General features: G+C 37.4%; 1 protein-coding gene across 1 annotated transcript in view; it reads left to right on the top strand.

The window, feature by feature from the left end:
* POLR1B (RNA polymerase I subunit B) overlaps positions 1-13,138 on the top strand; it is a 28,148-nt gene extending 15,010 nt beyond the window's left edge. Inside the window, exons 9-15 of the mRNA XM_039324519.1 lie at positions 565-846; positions 3,174-3,307; positions 3,667-3,837; positions 5,067-5,223; positions 7,955-8,151; positions 9,218-9,465; positions 11,219-13,138. Coding sequence (XP_039180453.1) covers positions 565-846; positions 3,174-3,307; positions 3,667-3,837; positions 5,067-5,223; positions 7,955-8,151; positions 9,218-9,465; positions 11,219-12,098 — 2,069 coding nt within the window. The 3' untranslated portion in view covers positions 12,099-13,138. The remainder of the gene's footprint in view (positions 1-564; positions 847-3,173; positions 3,308-3,666; positions 3,838-5,066; positions 5,224-7,954; positions 8,152-9,217; positions 9,466-11,218) is intronic.
* The last annotated feature ends 7,143 nt before the right edge of the window (positions 13,139-20,281 follow it).

Here is a 20,281-nt window from a genome sequence, read left to right as displayed (position 1 = left end):
TATTTAGAAAGTGAGATGAGTGGTGTAAAAATTTGATTAAAAAATAACATTTTGTTCCCAAATTTTGATGATTTGAATGTTGAATGCTAAATTTTCTTAGGATGGCGTATACAAACTAAAACCCATATAATAAACTTATATATTTGAGTTTTGTTTGTTGTATTCCAAAGTGCAATTTTTTTCTCTTTGTGAGACTATATTTTTGGGGTCATCTCTTTTCAGCTAAGCCACTAACGAAATTGCATTTCTGCAACCAATCAGCAACACAGGGTTAAAAAAACTGCATCCAAAAAGGAGATCAGAGAATCCATGCAATGCCTGCAAGACTTCTTGTTCTTTTCTGATCTCTTAAATCCTAAAAGTATATTCCCTATCTAAAATCTGAAGTTCTAACAGTTGTCACGCATCTCACTGAGAAATACAAATGTAGCTAGAGCTGAGTGTTTGGCAAACTCTGTCCCTAATAATAGCACCAAACTGCTGCTGTTCACAAACAATTGCTCTAAAAACAATTGGAGAAGATCAGATTTCTATTTCTCCCCCTCCCCCTTATGACTTTCCAAGGTTTGGGCATGCTGCAAGTGTCAGGTCTATGTGTGATAGCAGACAAGCTGAACTTCTTCCGCTACCTCTCCCACTTCCGCTGCGTGCACAGAGGAGCTGCTTTCATGAAGATGAGAACCACAACAGTGCGCAAGCTGTTGCCAGAGTCCTGGGGCTTCCTTTGTCCTGTCCACACGCCAGATGGCGAGCCTTGTGGCTTGATGAACCACATGACAGCCCCCTGTGAGATCGTAACCCAGACATTCCACACTGTATCTCTGCTACCGTTGCTTTGCTCTTTAGGTGAGTGTTGATCATTTGAAATGGTCAGAAAATGCTTTTATGGGAAGCCAAATTAATACCAAGAAGATCACTTTTGCAGAGGTATAATTTCTGCATCTGTACAACCATTTAAAAAAATCAGAGGTCTTTTCACTGGATTTGAAGTATCTTAAAATTCCCTGGAAGATGTATCCAAATCCTCAGATCAACAGCAATACTCCAATGGTCAGTCTTCCTTCATAAAGTACCACTGCATCTTAACACTATTCTAAAACCATCCTTTAGATCATAGAATAGGCAAGCCAGGAGCAGCCAAAGTAGCCGTGTGAATCTGGCACAAGTCCAGTAACAATTCAGAAAAAAGTATATCAGATGCACTTGCATGCATTCTGCAGCAGTTATTCTGAAGGATTTGTAGAAGCCTACTGGTAGTCTTCGACTTACGACCACAATTTTTGTCACTAAGCAGGGCAGTTGTGAAGTGAGTCACGCCTGGTTTTATGATCATTTCTGCCCCGATTCTTAAGCAAATTTGGCTTCCCCCATTGACTTTGCTTATCAACAACTAGTTGTGAAGGTCGCAGGGGGCAGTCACCTGACCCTGACATGCGGCAATCAATGTATATACATGCCAGTTGCCAAGCACCTGAACTTTGATCATGTGAATGTGCTGCAACAGTTAGAAGTGTGAGGATCGGTCATAACTCACTCTTTTCAGTGCTGTTGTAACTTTAAATGGTGCTAAATGAATGATTATAAGGTGAGGGCTATCTCTATTTACAAGCAGATTATCTCTGCCTATGTAGTTGAAAATAAAGGCGGGAGAGAAATCCATTTGATAACATCTTTTTATGTGAACTTACATAATTCATATTCCTCAAAATGGAATGGAATTGCACCAAACTGGATGCTTTTCAACAATGTTGTAATGCAGTGTGTGATTTAAGTTAATGGCAAAGGTTACACAAAAATGTGCACAATTTGCACTTGACATGCTTTGTGTTGAAAAAAAAAATACACTATAAATTTAGAGAGAATATAGATAAAGGGTTATAGTTGAAGAAATGCCCACCAATTATTGTGCAAATTTTAAAACATTAAAAGTATGTGGAAGCAAGCCAAAATGAAACTGGAATGAGAAAAAACTTAACTGAGGATGAAGACACATTCATCCATCCCTATTTTTTTAAAAAAAATCCCACCCAATAAGGGCAGCCACACAGAACTAGGTAGACTAAAAGCACAAAGGATTTTTCATACATTATCCTACAACCTCAAACTTGTGTTTACTGATCCCTGATGGTATTTATCAGAGGCCTGCCTTTTTTTAATTTTAAATATTTGACTATTTGTTATCACAAAAGAACCTTAAACTTGTAGCAATCCAATGATCTATTTTTATTTAATCAATTTCTTCTCCATTCCCTCCTGACAAAGATGCTAATACCTACATTATTAATAACATATAATTGATAACTTTTAAGAACTGGTATTTGAATCCTCATTTTCCCTTTTATAGTGTTTATTATGCCTTTTAGATAGTAAACCTGACGATAGATTTTGCCTTGCTATTTATATTTATAAGCCGTTCTGGAAGCTTTTTGGCTGAATATTGAGGAAAATAAGAAATGCTTTTAAGAAATAGCATTAGGTATAAAGTAACATAGTAGAAAAAAACCCTCCAGGAGTTAACTATCTATTGGTAATTAAGTTAAAATAGTGCTGGAATAATATTTTTCACTTGCAAGAAGAATATCAAAAAAGATTTTTTTTAAAGATTTGGTCTCAAGATGTTCTACATATTGTAATCTGACCGTCAGATGAATCTCAGAAAGCCTTGAAATTGTGTAAGTGGACTATATCAACCAGTCTCTAAAAATGGATGAACTGGCTTGGGAAAGAACACTATCTCAAGTAGCATGATTTAAAATATTTCATTTTTCTGAGCCTAATCTATGAAATAAACACTAATTATTTTCCAGAGGAGGACATGAAGCAGATAATGAGATTTTCACCAATTTGTTTAGTTTGTAGTTAAATTGGGGCTTTGGATACATTAGGTTCAAATGCAACATGTTTTGATGGCTTTAACTGGTTTTCAGATTTTCCAATCTTTTACACTAAAAAGATATTCTACCATTGTCTGCCAGATATTTCCATCCATAATAAAGGTCCTTGATCAAAGCAAATCTCATCTGTGTCTTTTACCTATGCTGGGGAATTTTGGGAGTTGTAGTCCAAGAATACTAGTGAGAAGATGTTAAATTGGACTCCACTAACTGTCTGAAAAGTTTCTGTACAGTTGTTCATGATAACATGATAAGCATGGCCACAAAATATTTCCATAGGTGTTACCCCAGTTGATGGTGTACCAAACCAACCTTATGCTGAATGTTATCCAGTTACATTGGATGGAGCTCTGGTGGGCTGGATAGAGAAGGATCAGGCTCCTGATCTTGTGGAGACTTTCAGGCACTTCAAAGTGAGTCTTCTTTTCTTAACTTCAATATATATATATATATATATATATATATATATATATATATATATATATATATATATATATCTCATTTCCACTCTTGGAAAATTGTGTCATTTCATTGATTGGGTGATTGGCACCCATGATTGTCATTCAGAATTAGATGATTTTTCCAGGTGCATTTCTACTTCCTTCAAAAGTCATAGCTCTTGCTGAAGTCACTTTATGTTTCTCCTTCCTCACTTTGAATTCTCTTTAAATCTTACAAGGCTTATTATTACTACTTTGTGAATTAGTTTAAATACTATTTCTTCTTTCTACTGAAGGATATAAAAATAAATCATTTTGATATTTGTTAATAGGCAATGCAAGAAAAGAAAATTCCAGGTTGGACAGAAGTGGTTCTTATTCCGATGACAGGGAAACCCAGTCTCTACCCAGGACTTTTTATTTTCACTACCGCTTGTAGGATGATGCGTCCTGTACAAAACCTGGTGTTGGGGAAAGAAGAATGGATTGGTACAATGGAACAGGTAACACTTTTAATATTTGTAATAAAGCATCAGCTAATCCAAGACCAATTTATTATATTTCAACTATTGGAAACTCTCATATGTGAGGTAAAATGGGGGAGGGGGTGAGAAAGAGAAGCAGAATAGATCTGCCTAAATTACACTAGGTATAAGTTGTATTGGAGAATGTCTTGGATACATTTTCAGAATTCTTCTACATTGTCAGAAAATCTGTCCTGAAATCTATGGGATTCTTGTTTCCTGACCTTGCCAGTCTCTCAGAACTTGATAGAGGGCACCAAAATGAAATGGGATAAAAAGTGGGCAAAATCGTGTAAGACTGACAAATCTTAACGATCTTGACAATTCTACACTTGCATTTTTCCCCATCAATGTTGCAAGCTTTTGTATTTTTGTCCCTGAAAGCATTCAAACATTTGTTGAAAAATTTGGGGATGTGAGCTTTGTTTTTTTAAAAAATATATATTAAAAAATACTTATTTGGGGGTAGACTACTATTTGGGAGTGTTGGGAGATCCTGGAAGTGTATTTTTAACCACTGGTATATTTGATCAGTAATAGCTTAGTTGAAACCTTTTTCTTAAGATTAGCAAGTATCCATTTTAGATAATAAATAACAGACCATTGTGCTCACTTAATCTCAGATTTCTATGTTTTCAAATGCCACTAGCCCAAGAATAAAACATGTTTTGCTTGTGCCCCCCCCCCCAAAAAAAACATTAGGCTGAAAAAGTACACTCGCTTGAATCTCTGGGGAGCTGGGTCAGTATGTATTCTATAATACTGAGCAGTTCCTAGTGTTTCTCTTGCAATTTAGAACAAATTGTAACAATTTGTAGAATTGTAGAGTTGCAGTTGATAACAGCATCATTAATAAGACCTCTGAGTTTTGTCCAAGCAATATTGGCATATCTAAGGCCATTAATTCTGGTTGCTGCCTTTTATAATTTTGGATATTTTAACTTGGGCAGATATGCTTTTAGGAGATACATGATGAGATATGATGCCATTATCATGAACATTGTTATAAATTCTAATATCAAGAGCATTGAAAACAATGGCCTTCTGGATATTGCATATTAAGACTGAATTTCTCTGCAGTGGGCTGCTAAAGTTTTATTGGATTAGTTTTGCAGAATGAATATTCTTGTAATAACAAGAACTGGGACTGGAAGAAGTTCAGTGGATTTGATAGCTTTTGAAAGTGATGGAAATTGGGTTTCTCTTAGGTATTCATGAACATTGCAGTGTCCCAGGATGAAATTGAACCTGGGTTGACCACTCATCAGGAGCTTTTTCCCTATAGCATGCTAAGTGTGGTGGCATGTTTCATTCCTTTTTCTGATCACAACCAAAGTCCAAGAAACATGTACCAGTGTCAGATGGGTATGTATTTATTGCTTCTTAACTAGGAATTGTTCAATTATTTTCATAATATACATCTTTGTAATCAAGAAATGACAGGCAGAAGTAGCCAGATCTACACATGACAGGTTCAAGCTCGCTATTTTATTCTATTCTGAGGGTGGAGGTTTGTTCTCTGAGATTGTGGGTTGGTTTCCGAACATTTTGTTACCAGGCTAAGTAACATCTTCAGCAGAGTTTAGGGAATGTCAATGTCAGTATTATTCTATTCTGCTTATTACACAAGAAACTCCCCAGCCTGCCAGCCTAAGCCTGGGAACAGATGGATAAGATTCTATGGAGTTTAAGGGGGAAGTAACTTCTAGACATACTTGTGTCTGCACAAGGACTCAAAACTAAATCCACACTTGAGGCCTCCCCCTTTGCCTAATTAAGTATTTCCTAACAAGAAATCTGTGCACAGGAGTTATATACAGGTTTGTAAGAATGTCCATATTTTGTACAACTATAGTATCAAAAAAAAAGGAATAGAACACAAATAAGGAATACTCCAGAAAAAAAACAGGAACGAGCTGAGTGGTAGGAAATGAGGGGAAGAGATAGACTATTGGCAGCATGAATAAAATAGCAAATTTAGAAAAAAGTGAAGTTGATTACTATAAATAAGAGTATTTTATGCTACATTATTTTGTTGCATGTCACATTTTTATAAAAGTTACTTTGTACTTTGATCCTTTGCTCTTTCCAATTTCATTTATAATATTTACTATATTTATCAAAAAGGAAGATGAGATTTTTTTTTCCATTAAATTATGTTGACATGTATTTATTTCCTTATTTAATTAATATTTATATCTGCTCAGCTCCAGAGCCTCTTAGTGGCTAATATCCAAATAACAAGTAATAAAATGCAATAATTAACATACTGTAAATATAATAAAAATAGTATAAAACAAGAAATGACAAAAAAAACTTACACAAAAGGAATCCAGGCATACCTGTTCTTTTGATGCCACAAAATGCCTGCTATTTTTCCACAGACACTTCTGTCCTTTTCTTATAGATGTTTAATAACATGGGAGAGAGCTTAAAGTTCAAGGTACGTGTAACTGCAGCCCAACTGATTTCTCATCCTTCTTAAAAAGAGGAAGTTGGGAGCTGCGTGGCAGTCATCTAAGATAATTTAAAAGCAAGACTTTTTGAGTTGGGAGGCTCCCAATTACATTTTTCAAGTTGGTAGCCATTGCTTATCTCTGAGATCCCTAGACTTCATTCTCTCCCCCGTCCCCCCCCCCTTCCAGCTTCTCAAAGGGCTAGATTGGGCAAGGAGCCAACATGCTGGTGACCGAGCATATTTCACAGAGGACCCTGTTCATATCAGTGACACATTTATTCAGCCAGTCTTCACTGGAGGCTGAGGGATGATCTTTCAACCTGCATTCCCCAAAAGGACATAGGTTAATTAGAGTTAAATAGAGTTGTTGGATGACATTCCTCTGATGCAACAAGAACAGGGCTGCCCTGAGACACTGCTGACCTTGTGTCTTCAGAGATGCCACATTCATTCTGCCACTATTGCATAGGCTTCCTGCTTTATAAACCAAGGAACACCTCAGGACTGCAGACTGAGAGGATTCTTAGGCTGGGGGTCACATTATAACTGGGTAATTGAGACATACACTCTTTAAGGGAAACAGAGAAGCCATTTCTCTCACTGAGGGAGAGAACAAAAGGATAGAGATGGAGAACCTCTTCTACCCTTGGATTTCGTACCTATTTTTCTGGAAACCTTTTTCTCTAGGACAGGGGTGCCCAACCTACCGGGCCGTGGCCTGTTTGACTCACGTGAGCACTGCGCTCCAGCACTCACAGCCCCACTTGCTCAAGCACTGGGCGTGCGCACCCGACGCTCACACAAATGAAGTGCTAACATGCACGTGTGCCTCCCTCTTACACAAAACCATCCCCTCTTCCCCCTCCCCTGTGCTGGGCTGCCAACCCAGAAAAATTGGGGAAAGCTGCTCTAGGAACAGCAAGGGACTCTTATGCCTGATTGCAGATACATGTCCTTTTTTTGTTCTAGTGGTTGTTCTGGCTCTGCCATTTTGGAAATAAGATTTTGGACTAGTATGGATGTGTGTATCCCCAGTATGTGTACTATATCTGTTGTTTAATCTCCTTAAAGTTAGAAACATAGTTTCACTAGACACTCGGACCCAGACATTACCAGCCTGGCAGAGTTGTAGTCATGTTTGTAGAGCTTCTCTCATGTGCTGACTGTAGAGTTAGTATGAAGCAAACAAGAAGGTTAATCCATGTTAATTTTATTTTTACGTATTGGACATGTTACATTGTTCACTGTAACACTGAAGTTACATTGAGTATATTCTTAGAAAGGAGAAGAAGGGATTAAATGTTCAGTGGCAGAGAAAGAAGAAATTGAACTGAGAAATTTGGACTGCTCACTGAACAAAAAAAGGAAAGGAAAGGAAATTTGTATCTTTACTCCTATTCTGCTCTTCAATTTGCAAAAATTCTGTGGTCTGAAACAGAGGGAATCTTTTTCCATAGCCAATTGCCTATTAATGGTAGATTGTTATCATTTTAAGTGAAAACATTTACAACCAATTTATGGCCATTCCCTCAATGAAAGTTGCTATCTATTTTGAATACATTTTCCAATTGTAGATAATCATTCTGTGGTTTTTTTTTTCTTCCCCTTCCCTCTTCTATCCCCATCTGTGGCTCCCAGGTAAGCAGACAATGGGTTTTCCACTTCTGACCTTCCCGTATCGATCTGATGACAAACTATATCGGCTTCAGACTCCTCAAAGCCCGTTAGTTCGTCCATCCATATATGATTATTACAATATGGATTCGTATCCCATCGGAACAAATGCAGTTGTTGCTGTGATCTCCTATAGTGGTTATGATATGGAAGATGCAATGGTAAGGCCATAGTAAAACAGATGTGGATAGGAGGGAATTTTCAGGGTACTTTTCTTTTTCTTTCTGTACCTGTGAAAAATCACATGAAATATGATAAACTTGATTTTCCCAATACAGGTAGTCCTCAGCTTACAACAGTTCATTTAGTGACCATTCAAAATTATAATGGCACTGGAAAAAGTGACTTTTGTCCGTTTTTCATATTGCAGTATCCCCATGGTCATGTGATCAAAATTCAGATGACTGGCAACTGACTCATATTTATGACAGTTGCAATGTCCTGGGGTCATGTGATCACCTTTTGTAGCCTTCTGACAAGCAAAGTCAATGGGGAAGCCAGATTCACTTAACAACCATGTTATTAACTTGACAGCTGTGGTGATTCAGTTAACAACTGTGGCAGAAAGATTGTAAAATGGGATAAAACTCAGTAGCAACAGAAATTTTGCACTGTTCTGATCATAAGTCAAGGACTACCTGAAATGGTCTTAATCTCTGTGGTGAAAATATTTCTGCCTCGTCAAGTGGGAATGAAAAGTTATTCTTTGTAGAAAGCACCTGACAAGAATTTTCTTGAAAGGAGTTGCATATATTAGCATCTTTGTTTAAATAAAGTCTACGTTCACTATAACATATCCCAGGTTAAGAGGTGGTTTTAAACTTCAAAAGCAACAATTTTCATTTAACTTGGAAATGTTCAGCTTAACTTTTTGTTTAAGCTTGATCTAAACCATAAAAGTTCTGCCTGTCACCATTCAAGTCTTGTTGGCCTGGGATATCTTTTGAAGATGAGATAGCCATTTCAGGCACTTTGAAATCTGAGCAGCCCTTCCCCAAACACGAGCAGCTCCAAAGTGATGCAATTTTGGTGTGTTGTGCTACAGGCTGTGTACCCTTCCTGTGCTGTAAGTAGTACCCAACACATTTGGAGGTGGGTTAGGTTTTGTAGAAAATGGGGAAATCTGAAAGTAGCTATTACTGTGTTTCCCATTATGTGGGAAACAAGATTATTTGCACTTACAAAGGCATTGTTTCTTTAACTCAGTGTGAACTTGTGTCTCCTTAGATCCTGAGCAAGTCTTCTTGGGAGAGAGGATTTGCACACGGCAGCATCTACAAGACAGAACGCATTGACCTTGCAGAAAAAGTAAAGCAAGGAGAAGACAATCTAGTGTTTGGGATTGGGCATGATAAACCTGTGCAGAATTTGGACCTGGATGGCCTGCCCCACATTGGAGCTAGACTTCAATATGGTGATCCTTACTATAGCTATGTGAATCTCAACACAGGGGAAAGCTTTGTGACCTACCATAAGTAAGCGCTGGTTGTTGGTGTTTCAGCATTGTTTCCAATAGAAAACTGGAAAATGCTTTTTGCAAATCACATGGGTGTCTCTCAATTGTTTGGGTACCGTAGCATAATAACATAAGCATGGCCCTGTTGGATCACATCCTTGGCTGATCTAGTCCAGCAGTCTTACAGTGGTCAAGCAACTGTACAAGATAAATTATTTGTCTCCAAGCAGATGATATTCAGAGGCAGTCACGTTACTATCAAAAGTAATAGCCATTGATCCCCAGCAGGTAGCTTGCCTATCTAAACAATTCAAAAATATTGCCTATAGAAGAAAAAGTGTGAGCTATGAAACTGTCCCCCCTCCGGGATGTGCAAGTTGTCACCCATTTTTCCAAAGATGTTGAGTAAGCGACCTTAGGAAAGCCAGTTTCTCATTTCCCACACTTTTTCTACAAGCATTTTTTCCCTCTCCCTCTCCGTAATTTCTCTAGCTGCAAGATCTTGTTTGACTTGCTTCCTTATATATGATTTTTACTATTGGTGCAAAAAGAAGATAATGGAAGAAGTTTGATAGGAAAAGGCCCCTCCTCTTCCTCTCCACCAGGCTATTTTAGTGGTGTATTGCCTCTGTGGTGGTATGTAGTTGTGAATGCCACTAGTAAACAATAAAATTAGTGAATTAATTTAATCCCCATTTGTGGCTAACTGAATTGCCGTTCTCCCACAAGCATCAAGGAAACCCATAAATTAGCTATGCAGTCTATGTGCAGAGGAAAAATAATATTTTGTCCAGTTCCTTAGAATCTACTTGTCAATCTTATTTGGTGATCCCAACTTTTACATTTATAAGGGAAGAAGGGAAAACAATCTTTTTCTTCTTTTTGCGTGTCACAAGTAATTATATACAGTAAAACTCATGTCTACCTCATGAAAACAGCTTTCTGCCTTGGAGGGAGTTTTTTTTTCTGTTTTCATTATCACTTTGTAAATCTGTATTGAATTCTCAACCATCTTTAAAATTCCTCAGCAGCTTGGTAAAAGTACTTTTGGTATTTTAATTTTATTCATGTAGAAACAAAGTGTTTGTGGGTAAAACATGACTAGATCTGATTGAGAATTGTCTGACTCTGAGGTAAGAAACAGGGAGCTGTTGCTTGTGTAGCTGGCAACATATTTGACTGTTAATCTCTTGGATATGATCATGCCACTGTAAATGCAATGAAAAGGAAGAGAAGTTAAGTGACAGCACTTTTAAATTTATGGCACATTTCCTGGTGCCTGGACTCCAAAGTCCAGATAACTTTTTGGAAATTGTATTTTCAAATGTTATCCACGATATTAGATGATGTGTCCAGCTACCTCAATCTTATCTGTGTTAGCAGATGACAGAAGCTTTGCCAAGTCATAGGAGAAGCCACTTTCAAGAGATATGAGTCTTTTGAACTGAAAGTCCATTTGGACCCATAATTTTTTGACTTCTGAAAGCCATGCTCTGGTATTAAACTATAGACTTTAAGGACATAAATAATTTTCCTTTTCTACAAATACTTTGTTCTGTGTGCAAAACAACCTGAAAACAATTACAGTTAAGATTCAGAATGCTACTACATTGAGATATACACTGGCATGTCTTTATATGTATAGCATTAGCATGGTTATCTTCACCTGTTTAGTCTCTGCCTTATGCAAGTACTTATTTCTTCCCAAAATATGTTAGAAATGCCCTGCAGGAACTCTTCTGGTAGTGGTTAAACTCTTTCCTTTTTTCTAGGAATAAGGAAATTTGTATTGTGGATAACATCAAGGTGTGCGGCAATGATACTGGAACTGGAAGATTCAAGTGTGTATGCATCACTTTCAGAATACCCCGGAATCCAACAATTGGGGACAAATTTGCCAGCCGTCACGGACAGAAAGGCATCTTAAGCCGATTGTGGCCAGCTGAAGACATGCCCTTTACCGAAAGTGGAATGGTGCCGGACATCCTCTTCAACCCTCATGGTTTTCCATCCAGAATGACCATTGGCATGCTGATTGAGAGCATGGCAGGAAAATCTGCCTCGCTTCATGGACTCTGTCATGACGCAACCCCGTTTACATTTTCTGAAGAGAATTCCGCTGTTGAATACTTTGGCAAGCTGCTGAAGGCTGCTGGCTATAATTACTATGGGACAGAGAGAATGTACAGTGGGGTATCTGGAGTAGAGCTTGAAGCAGACATTTTCATTGGTCTTGTGTATTATCAGCGCCTGAGGCACATGGTTTCTGACAAATTTCAGGTGAGGACTACAGGAGCCCGAGATAAAGTCACCAACCAGCCCATTGGAGGAAGGAACGTTCAGGGTGGCATCCGCTTTGGGGAGATGGAGCGGGATGCTCTGTTGGCTCACGGCACGTCCTTTTTGCTGCATGACCGTCTCTTCAATTGCTCAGATCGTTCAGTGGCCCATGTTTGTGTTGACTGCGGTAGTCTCCTCTCACCTCTCTTGAAAGCTCCACCATCCTGGTCCACCATGCGTGCCCGACAATACGTTTGCGCCTCTTGTGACCAAAGTAGCACCATTGAAACAATTGCTGTCCCTTATGTCTTCCGCTGCTTTGTGGCAGAATTGGCTGCCATTAATGTAAAAGTGAAGCTTGATGTACAGTAATTATGGCAACCTGAGCTGTCCTTTCCTAATTTTGTGGAAGTTGTTATAAAACTACTTATTAATTTGTGTAGTGCTGTAAGATCAGACTGATATATATTTAAAAGAAAAAGGGTACTCAGCATATTGTCTACAAAAAAAAAATCACCCTAGAGATGTCTGGAATTATTTAATAAGCCAAATAGCACAAGCCTTGGGTCTTTTTAAAAGGATTGAATGCAATTTAATTTAATGCAATACTCCCTGTTTTCAGAAAGCTTGATAATTTTTCTTTCACTCTTTAGGGTTCACATCTGTCCCTGACAGCAAAGAAAGGCGGGAAACACAGGAAATGACATTCAGAAGCTTTTCCTGTAGAAAACAAGTAGATGCTACGATGCCCCTGTGCCATTTTAGTGTTTAATAGCTGTCTACATTGTTCAAGCAGAACATTATTTTGGCTGCAGCCTAATAGAACTGAGAAGTGATGTCAAAGTGCCTTTATAGCACTTTCCTTGATGTAGCTAGTATAAGGAAAGGAGAAAGAGCAACATGATGGCTTGTTTTTTTCTTCTTCTCTCACTTCCCTTCACTTTCTTCAAAATTCAGTTGAAGACTGCAGCTACGACCTTCAGTTAAAGATGAAAGGAGGTCTGACTGATTTGTATTTAATAAATACCCAGAAATTTTCTGCATTATCTTCTCCCTCCATTTTGAGGGGAAATGGCTGCACTGTCTGCTTGAGTTTTTGTCATTTGTTTGACATTCAGGCATGTCTTTTGTTATCTGTATCCTGCATCTGGCAAGATGTCATGATTCGAAAGTGGCTTAGGAATGACATAGTTCTTGTTTTACTCTTCCCATTTTCCTAACGTTGTTCACGAAGTAGGAGCAGAAACAAAATTGTAATTCATATTCTTACAATTTTTCTCTATTAAAGTATTTGCTGACTTTTTTGGGAACATTGCTAGAATGTTGCCTATTTTGATCATAAACCTACAGAAAAAAAATCTGTACTCTGTGGGAAAAAGACTGAGCTTTTGAAAATAAATTTTTAAGTCAAGCTTTCTTTGGTACTGATTTTAGTGGATTTCATACTAGGCTAGTTTTAAAGTACTGTTAAGGCTTTCAACCAGAAAAATACATGTATAACTTCATGTATATTAATTGGGGATCATTACAGTTCACTGCATTTTGTCTGGTGCATTTGAGTGTGGCAGGTGCATAAAACCAGAAGGTAGAAATCAAAGGATTTTTAAAAAAACATGATTGGCAAACAATTTGTGTTCCTCAGTGAGGTTGTGATTAAAATGAAATTATTAGTCAAATTTCTAGAAAGTCATACATTCAATATTTTTATTCCTTCAATAATATCCGTTTTTGGCATCTGAATTAATGTAAAATTGACTAGATCAGTGAGCAAAGGAAGGAAAAATAAAAACTGAAATTCAGGATCTAGCCCCTGTATTCCACCAGACACATTTGGACATTAGTCCTTTAATCTATAGTAAAGTAACCAAGGCAACAGTTTCAGTTATGGGACGCCACAGTCTTAACATCGTAGTTTCGTATCCTAATCTGTAGCCTGAATCACAAGGGTTTAGTAACGTTAGAATGGCTGCAGCTTTCATCTTTATGGAAAGTATCATGTAAGTATACTTTTACCCATGATGACCTTTTTTTAATGACGTTTTGCACAGTGCACATAAATACACAGATCATTAAAAGGCTGAAGATTTAAACAATCTTATACCTAAACTTTTTCTGCCTTAATGTACAAATAGCATTCTTCAAAATACAGTAAAACATGGAGATAACAGACCCCCATTTAGTAGACCGGATGCACAGTTTTTCTAAGTGCACTTTACCTCCAAATAAAAGATCAAAACTATTGTGGGTAAAGCAGTCTGGACAATGGTTGTGCTTAGAGTGGCTCTGGTAAAGGAATGTAGAGGTCATCTTGGAAGAGAGGAACGCTGAAAGGAGTGAAACAGCAACTCAGTTCGAGGAAAGTGGAAAGCGTGTGACAGGAACTCAAAATAGCCCTGCCTTTATTCTGTCTTGTATAAGATTAGCATTCAATATTCAGTTGTTAGACCTTATCACAATAAAGTAACATTCCTGGAATTATTGTAGTATCTATTTCACTTAAGCCACGTGTTCTCATCCTTGGCAACTTTTAACACTTGTGGAATTCAACTCCCAGAGTTCCTCAGCCAGGAACCCAGACTTAAGCCTTTGTAAAATCAATCAAGGTTGATTAATCCTACCTTCTGTTGGGATTATTTATCCAAACAGCATTTTGACATTATTAGACTATACATTTATAACCTTCCCTGTGAAACTTTATTTAGCAAGTGAAGGAAATCTACTGGTTGCTGTACTCTGGTTTCTTTTGGCTCCAGTCAAATATGCTCAAAATTAATGCTCAAAATGGTGGGAATGTTGGTTGGGCTTCATCTGGCAGGTCACACATTCTCTATTGTTGCTATCAATGTCTTGTATTTTAAAACCAAACAAAACCCAAATATTTACAGTTATGTTTCATTCTATGTATTTATTTCAATTATTAAGAATTTTTATTAGTTAAGGTTGACTAATCCTACCTTCTGTTGGGATTATTTACCAAACAGCACTTTGTCGTCATTAGTGACATTGTTCAGTCACTAATGTCACTAATAAGCTCAAACTTAGCTCAAGGCTGACAGCCCCAGAGAACTTTTTACTTATTCATGACACCCAAATTCAAATATTCTATTTTGCTAATCCATTTTTGTTCTCCACTGTAGTAGGAGAAAGGCAGTAAAATGAAAAAATCTCTGAATCCTACATTACAGCCCACTTTCTCCCTCTGGAACAAAGTAGAGGGAGATCAGTATAGAGAGAAATAACAATCAGTACATATATCCAAAATCTATTGAATGCAGCCTTGTGCTGATTCAGTTTAAGCAAAGGAAGCCTTTTCTGTTTTCATCTAACCACAGGAACATTACTACTTCTCAAAACTAGTTAAGCATCTAAATCAATTTGAACAGGAAAATCAGCAATCATTGCCTTGCTTTTTTCTTTATAAACAGCCAGGTTAATGAACAATTTCCAACCACTGTAAACTTTTTAATAAACTTTAATATTAAAACCTCTTTAATTTTTAATAATAAATATTTAATAAAATAAGCCTCTTTCATTAGTGTAACATTTGAACACAGCCATTATATTGCTTAGAGCAGAAAACATGAGAGCACCTTACCCAGAAATTACATCAACACCGCCAGTGTTCAAATTTTTATATCTTAAAAAAAATCAGTATTTTGCTGTAAACAGTATATGGAGAACAGAAACTGCAAACATCACTAATAATGACAAAATGCTGCTTAGATAAATAATCCCAAAAGATAGGATTAGCCAACCTTGACTGATTTTCAAAAAGCTTAGGTGGCTTTGGATCTCACAGGGATCACTAAGAAACTGCATGGCTGTTAGTTTAGACTGGGATTTTAAAAGCCTAAAGACTAAATACAATAGCAACCACTTTCATCCAATTGCAAGAAAACTGGAGTACATGCAATCACTAAGGAACAGGACTCAATGTTTCTCAGCCTTAGCAACTTGAAGATGTGTATACTTCAATTCCCAGAATTCCCCAGCCAGCATTCTGAGTTGAAGTCCATGTATCTTAAAGTTTCCATGGTTGAGAAACTTTTAACCTGTAAGTACAGGAAGAGAAAATGTTTAAGGGATGGCAAATGAGTTACTCATATGGCCATTACTATGATTCTGTCCTAACCTTTCACCAGTCTTGCAAGTCAAGATGTTATTTCACCCAACATTATTCAAACTTCTATTTAGGAACAGTATTATTTGTTTTCCAAAATGCCTTATGCAACATGTGTTTAATAGGATGAATTCTTGAAGAAGCTGCTGTTCCAATAGGTAATGTGTTTTTCTCCCCTAATCATAAAATGTGCATTTTGGTTTTCCTATAAGAGAGGAATAAAGTAGACATGGCAAAATTTAGGATGAGTTCATGTAGCACACTTAACCCAAAGCAAAATAGCTTAGCCTTAGCACATCACATTTAAAGTCAAGACAGTATATAGACTATGATTTGCTGCTGAGCAATTTCTGCAAATCTGTCCAGTTACAGGTTACTATATCATAGTTAGACAAATCATGATTTAGTACAACTAACTATGCTTTATAATGAGGACCAACTTTGCATCTCAGTAGCCCCTCCAAATGATAATAGGCAGCAATAGAGGAAAACTGTGTTAGGGAAATAAAAAGCTGCCTTGCTAACATCAGCATTTTACATGTAGCCACTTAGTAGTACAGCATCAACAGCAGGTGCACTTCCACAAGTTGTGACACATGACCTTTGGTTAAACTGCAGAACACAACTATTCAGGTGCATGTTTGCTTGCAGCAAGCAGAGGCTGACTTTGTGGCTTAAAAGATGTTAGCAGCTAGACATTGTTTTAGGATTTAAATTCTGTTGGCACTCCTTGCTAATTTTCAATTTAAGCTGACACTTCTTTTTAAAAAAGCTTTGTAGACAAATATTTTTTTAAAAATCAATTGTAAATACAGTGGTACTTTGGTACACATTGTTAGTTGCTTCCGGGATGTGCAATGAGTACTAAAAACAATGAGTACCAAACACATTTTTCCAAAAAGGAAGCCAACACAAGTTCTAGCTTGTGCATTGAATATCAAACAAATAATGAGTACCAGGACAAAATTTTCGTGTCACAATGCATTGAGTACCAAATTCTATGAGTTTCAAAGCAGTTGAGTATGAAGGTACCACTATAAATAAATTAAATTAGTCATCCTCTAAATTGGTTCTATCTAGTGAATTGGGGAGCTATAATCTACATCAGGAAGATACCCCATTGGGAAATATTGATTACCTATAAAGAAGTTTGATTGTGATATTTCCACATATATTTTCATTTTCTCTCTTAAAGATATTGTCCCAACATTCCTTTAATAAATCATGGATTAACAAACCATAATGAAAAATCATTTTCATTTCACCAAGTCATTTGAAACCAGGCAAGCAACAACTTTCATTTCACCAAGTCATTTGAAACCAGGCAAGCAGCAACAGACTGGCAACTTCAAAAGACTAAACAAGAGTATTATTATGTATAACTGCTGCAAGATTATTATATGCACAATAATTAACTCTGAAATACCCACAATAAAGGAATGGTTGCTGAAGATGACAAAATTAGCTGAGTTGGCAAATTTGACCAGTTTGATTAACGGAAGGTCAATACTTACATTTATTAGTACTGAAAACCTGCTATGGACTTTTTACTGAAAAAAACATGAACTTGTGATTTATGGGTTTAGAAAGAATAAACTAGGGAAAGAAAGAAATTATGTTGCAACCATAGAGTAAAATAGAAATGTACTTGTAATTATTGTTAAGACCAGAAGTTGCTTCTGTATAACTTTTTTTCTTTTCTGTTTATTTCTTTGCACTTTTTCACTTATTTTTCTTTCAAAATGTTTATTACCGTGTTTTTTTTAAAAAAATTACACACACATATATACACACTACAATCTCACAATCCGGAGACTTTATGTTTATACATTCTCCTCCCCTGTGAACCTTTATTTAGCAATTGAAGGAAATCTACTGGCTGTTATACTCTAGTTTCTTTTAGCCTGTCAAGTATGCTCAAAATGGTGGGAATATTGGTTGGGCTCCATTTGGCAGGTCACACATTCTCTATTGTTGCTATCAATGTCTTGCATTTTAAAAAACAAACAAAACCCAAATATTTACAGTTATGTTTCATTCTATGTATTTATTTCAACTATTCAGCATTTTTATAAGCTGTGAAATAACAGTTATTCACTTCACACATCACACTAAGCCAAAGCTAAAGAAACCACCTTGATTAAGTGGGAAATTTGAACTGAGTTAAGAGTTGGAACTTTTAGACTCCTCACCTCACCTATATCAAGTGAAAGAATACAAACACATACATATATTAATATATCACAACACAGAAATCATCTTTGGACATTGGCTTTCATGGAAACATTTTTTTTATTTTTTAACAGTACACTCAATTATTTTAGAAACCTGAAAGGCCAAAAGTTTATTGCATATTTTAATATCCAGTAGAGCGCTAACTCTCCCATTCTACTTTCCAACTTTCTGTTTGTCATGCTTTTCTCTCCCAAGGCTTGGGTTTCTGAGTCATCTGAGATGGTGTTGGACTCCCATTCGTGGCAGAAATATTTAGCTTCTGGAGTCCAGGGATGTCCTGTCCAGTCTGGATCAAGTGAAGGATTTCTGAAAATGACACAGAGGTATCTGGAGCAGGAGATGGGTCAGCCGAGCTATTCTGTATCTCTTCCTTGCTATCATTTCCTGCCCTGGGAAATGCACTTGCGGTCTCTGCTACGGCAGACTCCATTCTTCGGGAAACTAAACCACCACACTGATTCCCCCCGGTCATTAGTGGAAAGAAGGAAACCTCAGGCGCGTACCTAAGCACGGGGGGAGAGAGATGGGAGAATCACCTTTGCCCGCACTAGCCTCCCGCCCGGGAGAAAGCTTATTCCCAAGTAGTCCCGAACTCTGGCGTGGATCACTCCTTCATTTGGAGGATCGTACACGAAGCAATCCTCGGCGGATTTTTCTGTAAGTCGTGGGAAACGAGGCGGAGGACTCGGCCTGCCACCCCCTTTGTGATCGCTTTTGTTTGCTGCTTCGAAAGAGCAACAGTTCCATGGACTTTTAGGCTGAACACGCTGGGTGCCATTTCCTTCAGAGATCGCTCCCCCCCCCCCCCCCGTGTCGTGAATAGCGTGTTTACTGCAAAGCAGGCCTCCGCAGAACTTCCTAAAAGCCCGTGAACCTCAGAGATACAGAAAAACCGTCCTATTGCCCTACAGATCCCAGCTTCGGCCAGATCTTTCCCGTCCAGTCTGTCCAGAAGCAACGAGTGTTCCGTCTTACCCATTCCAGAGAGGCTCCAGGAAAAAGGACCTTCCGGAATCCTTCTGGTTTACCGGAAGTTATAATTAAGACGGCAAGGAAGGCGAGTTAGGACAGGCCGTACCAAGATCGATCTATTAGCGGGGAGATACCACAACCTGCAACTGGGCGCTATTCGGTTCTGAGCCTCTTTTTCCTCTGAGCCTATGACACTGGCAGAAACCGAAGCGCATTATCAGGCCAACCTTTGAAAGATATACTAAATGACTGGGGGAGAGCCACCCGGATTTTTGGCAACCCAGGTCTGACATTTATAAGTTTAACTCAGTGTTTTTCAAACTTGGCAATAGTAAGAAGTATGGATTTCAATTCCTAGAATTCTCCAGCCAACATTGGGAGTTAAAGTCCACACATCTTAAAAGTTGTCAAGATTGAAAAACACTGAGTTTAACCCTAGTTTACACTTCATATGAATTGCCAGAGAGATAGTCTGGTGAGAAAAGGCAAGCGGGATGGGTCCTGGTTAGAATTTGGATGAGGAAGCAATACTATCAAAGTTGCAGATTTTTAAAAAATTGCAAAACAAAATTCCAGTAGGCAGCAGTGGAAAACTACTTTCACATTTGCCAAGATGGTTCTGATTTTTTTTTATAGCTCACATCAGTTATCTCTAAACTACAGTACATAGATATTTTCATTTTGAATTATTTATATGTTTGCTTTATTTGTAATTTTTTTGTACTGTTTATGTTTTAATTGTAAGTATCCCAGAGTCACGAATGTGGAGTGGACAGCTATATAAAATGAATAAATAATTCATGAAGTCACAAATAGCAGAGCTCACTTGGTTTCACTTTCAACTGAGTTAGTTGTTTGCAAAAGCCACCAAGAATATTGTAGCATTTCAAAGATTAATATATTAATCAACCAGAGAGTACACTCTTAAATGCCTTGACAATAGTGACATAAGAGAATTAAACAGCCATTGTTGAAAATGGATTGGTCAAAGACAGAATTACCTAAGGAATTACTATTAACACATCTGGTCACTATTTTTAGCATTCCCAGTATTTATGACTGTCCCTAATAAAGTTCACATATTGCCTATTTCAAGACTATGTTATTGAAACTAATGACAGTCTGATTCAAGAAAGTTCGTTAGTTTTAAAAGAGTTACAAAACCTGTTCTTGTTGTCTTTCTTATTCTCCCAATAGATGTTATTAACATGTTCTAAAACCTATGAGA

Source organism: Crotalus tigris, unplaced genomic scaffold (assembly GCF_016545835.1).
Source record: "Crotalus tigris isolate CLP2741 ecotype Arizona unplaced genomic scaffold, ASM1654583v1 scf7180000024302.2721777, whole genome shotgun sequence".
Classification (NCBI taxonomy): domain Eukaryota; kingdom Metazoa; phylum Chordata; class Lepidosauria; order Squamata; family Viperidae; genus Crotalus; species Crotalus tigris.
Note: the sequence above shows the minus strand (reverse complement) of the source record. Positions and strands in the feature narration are given on the sequence as shown.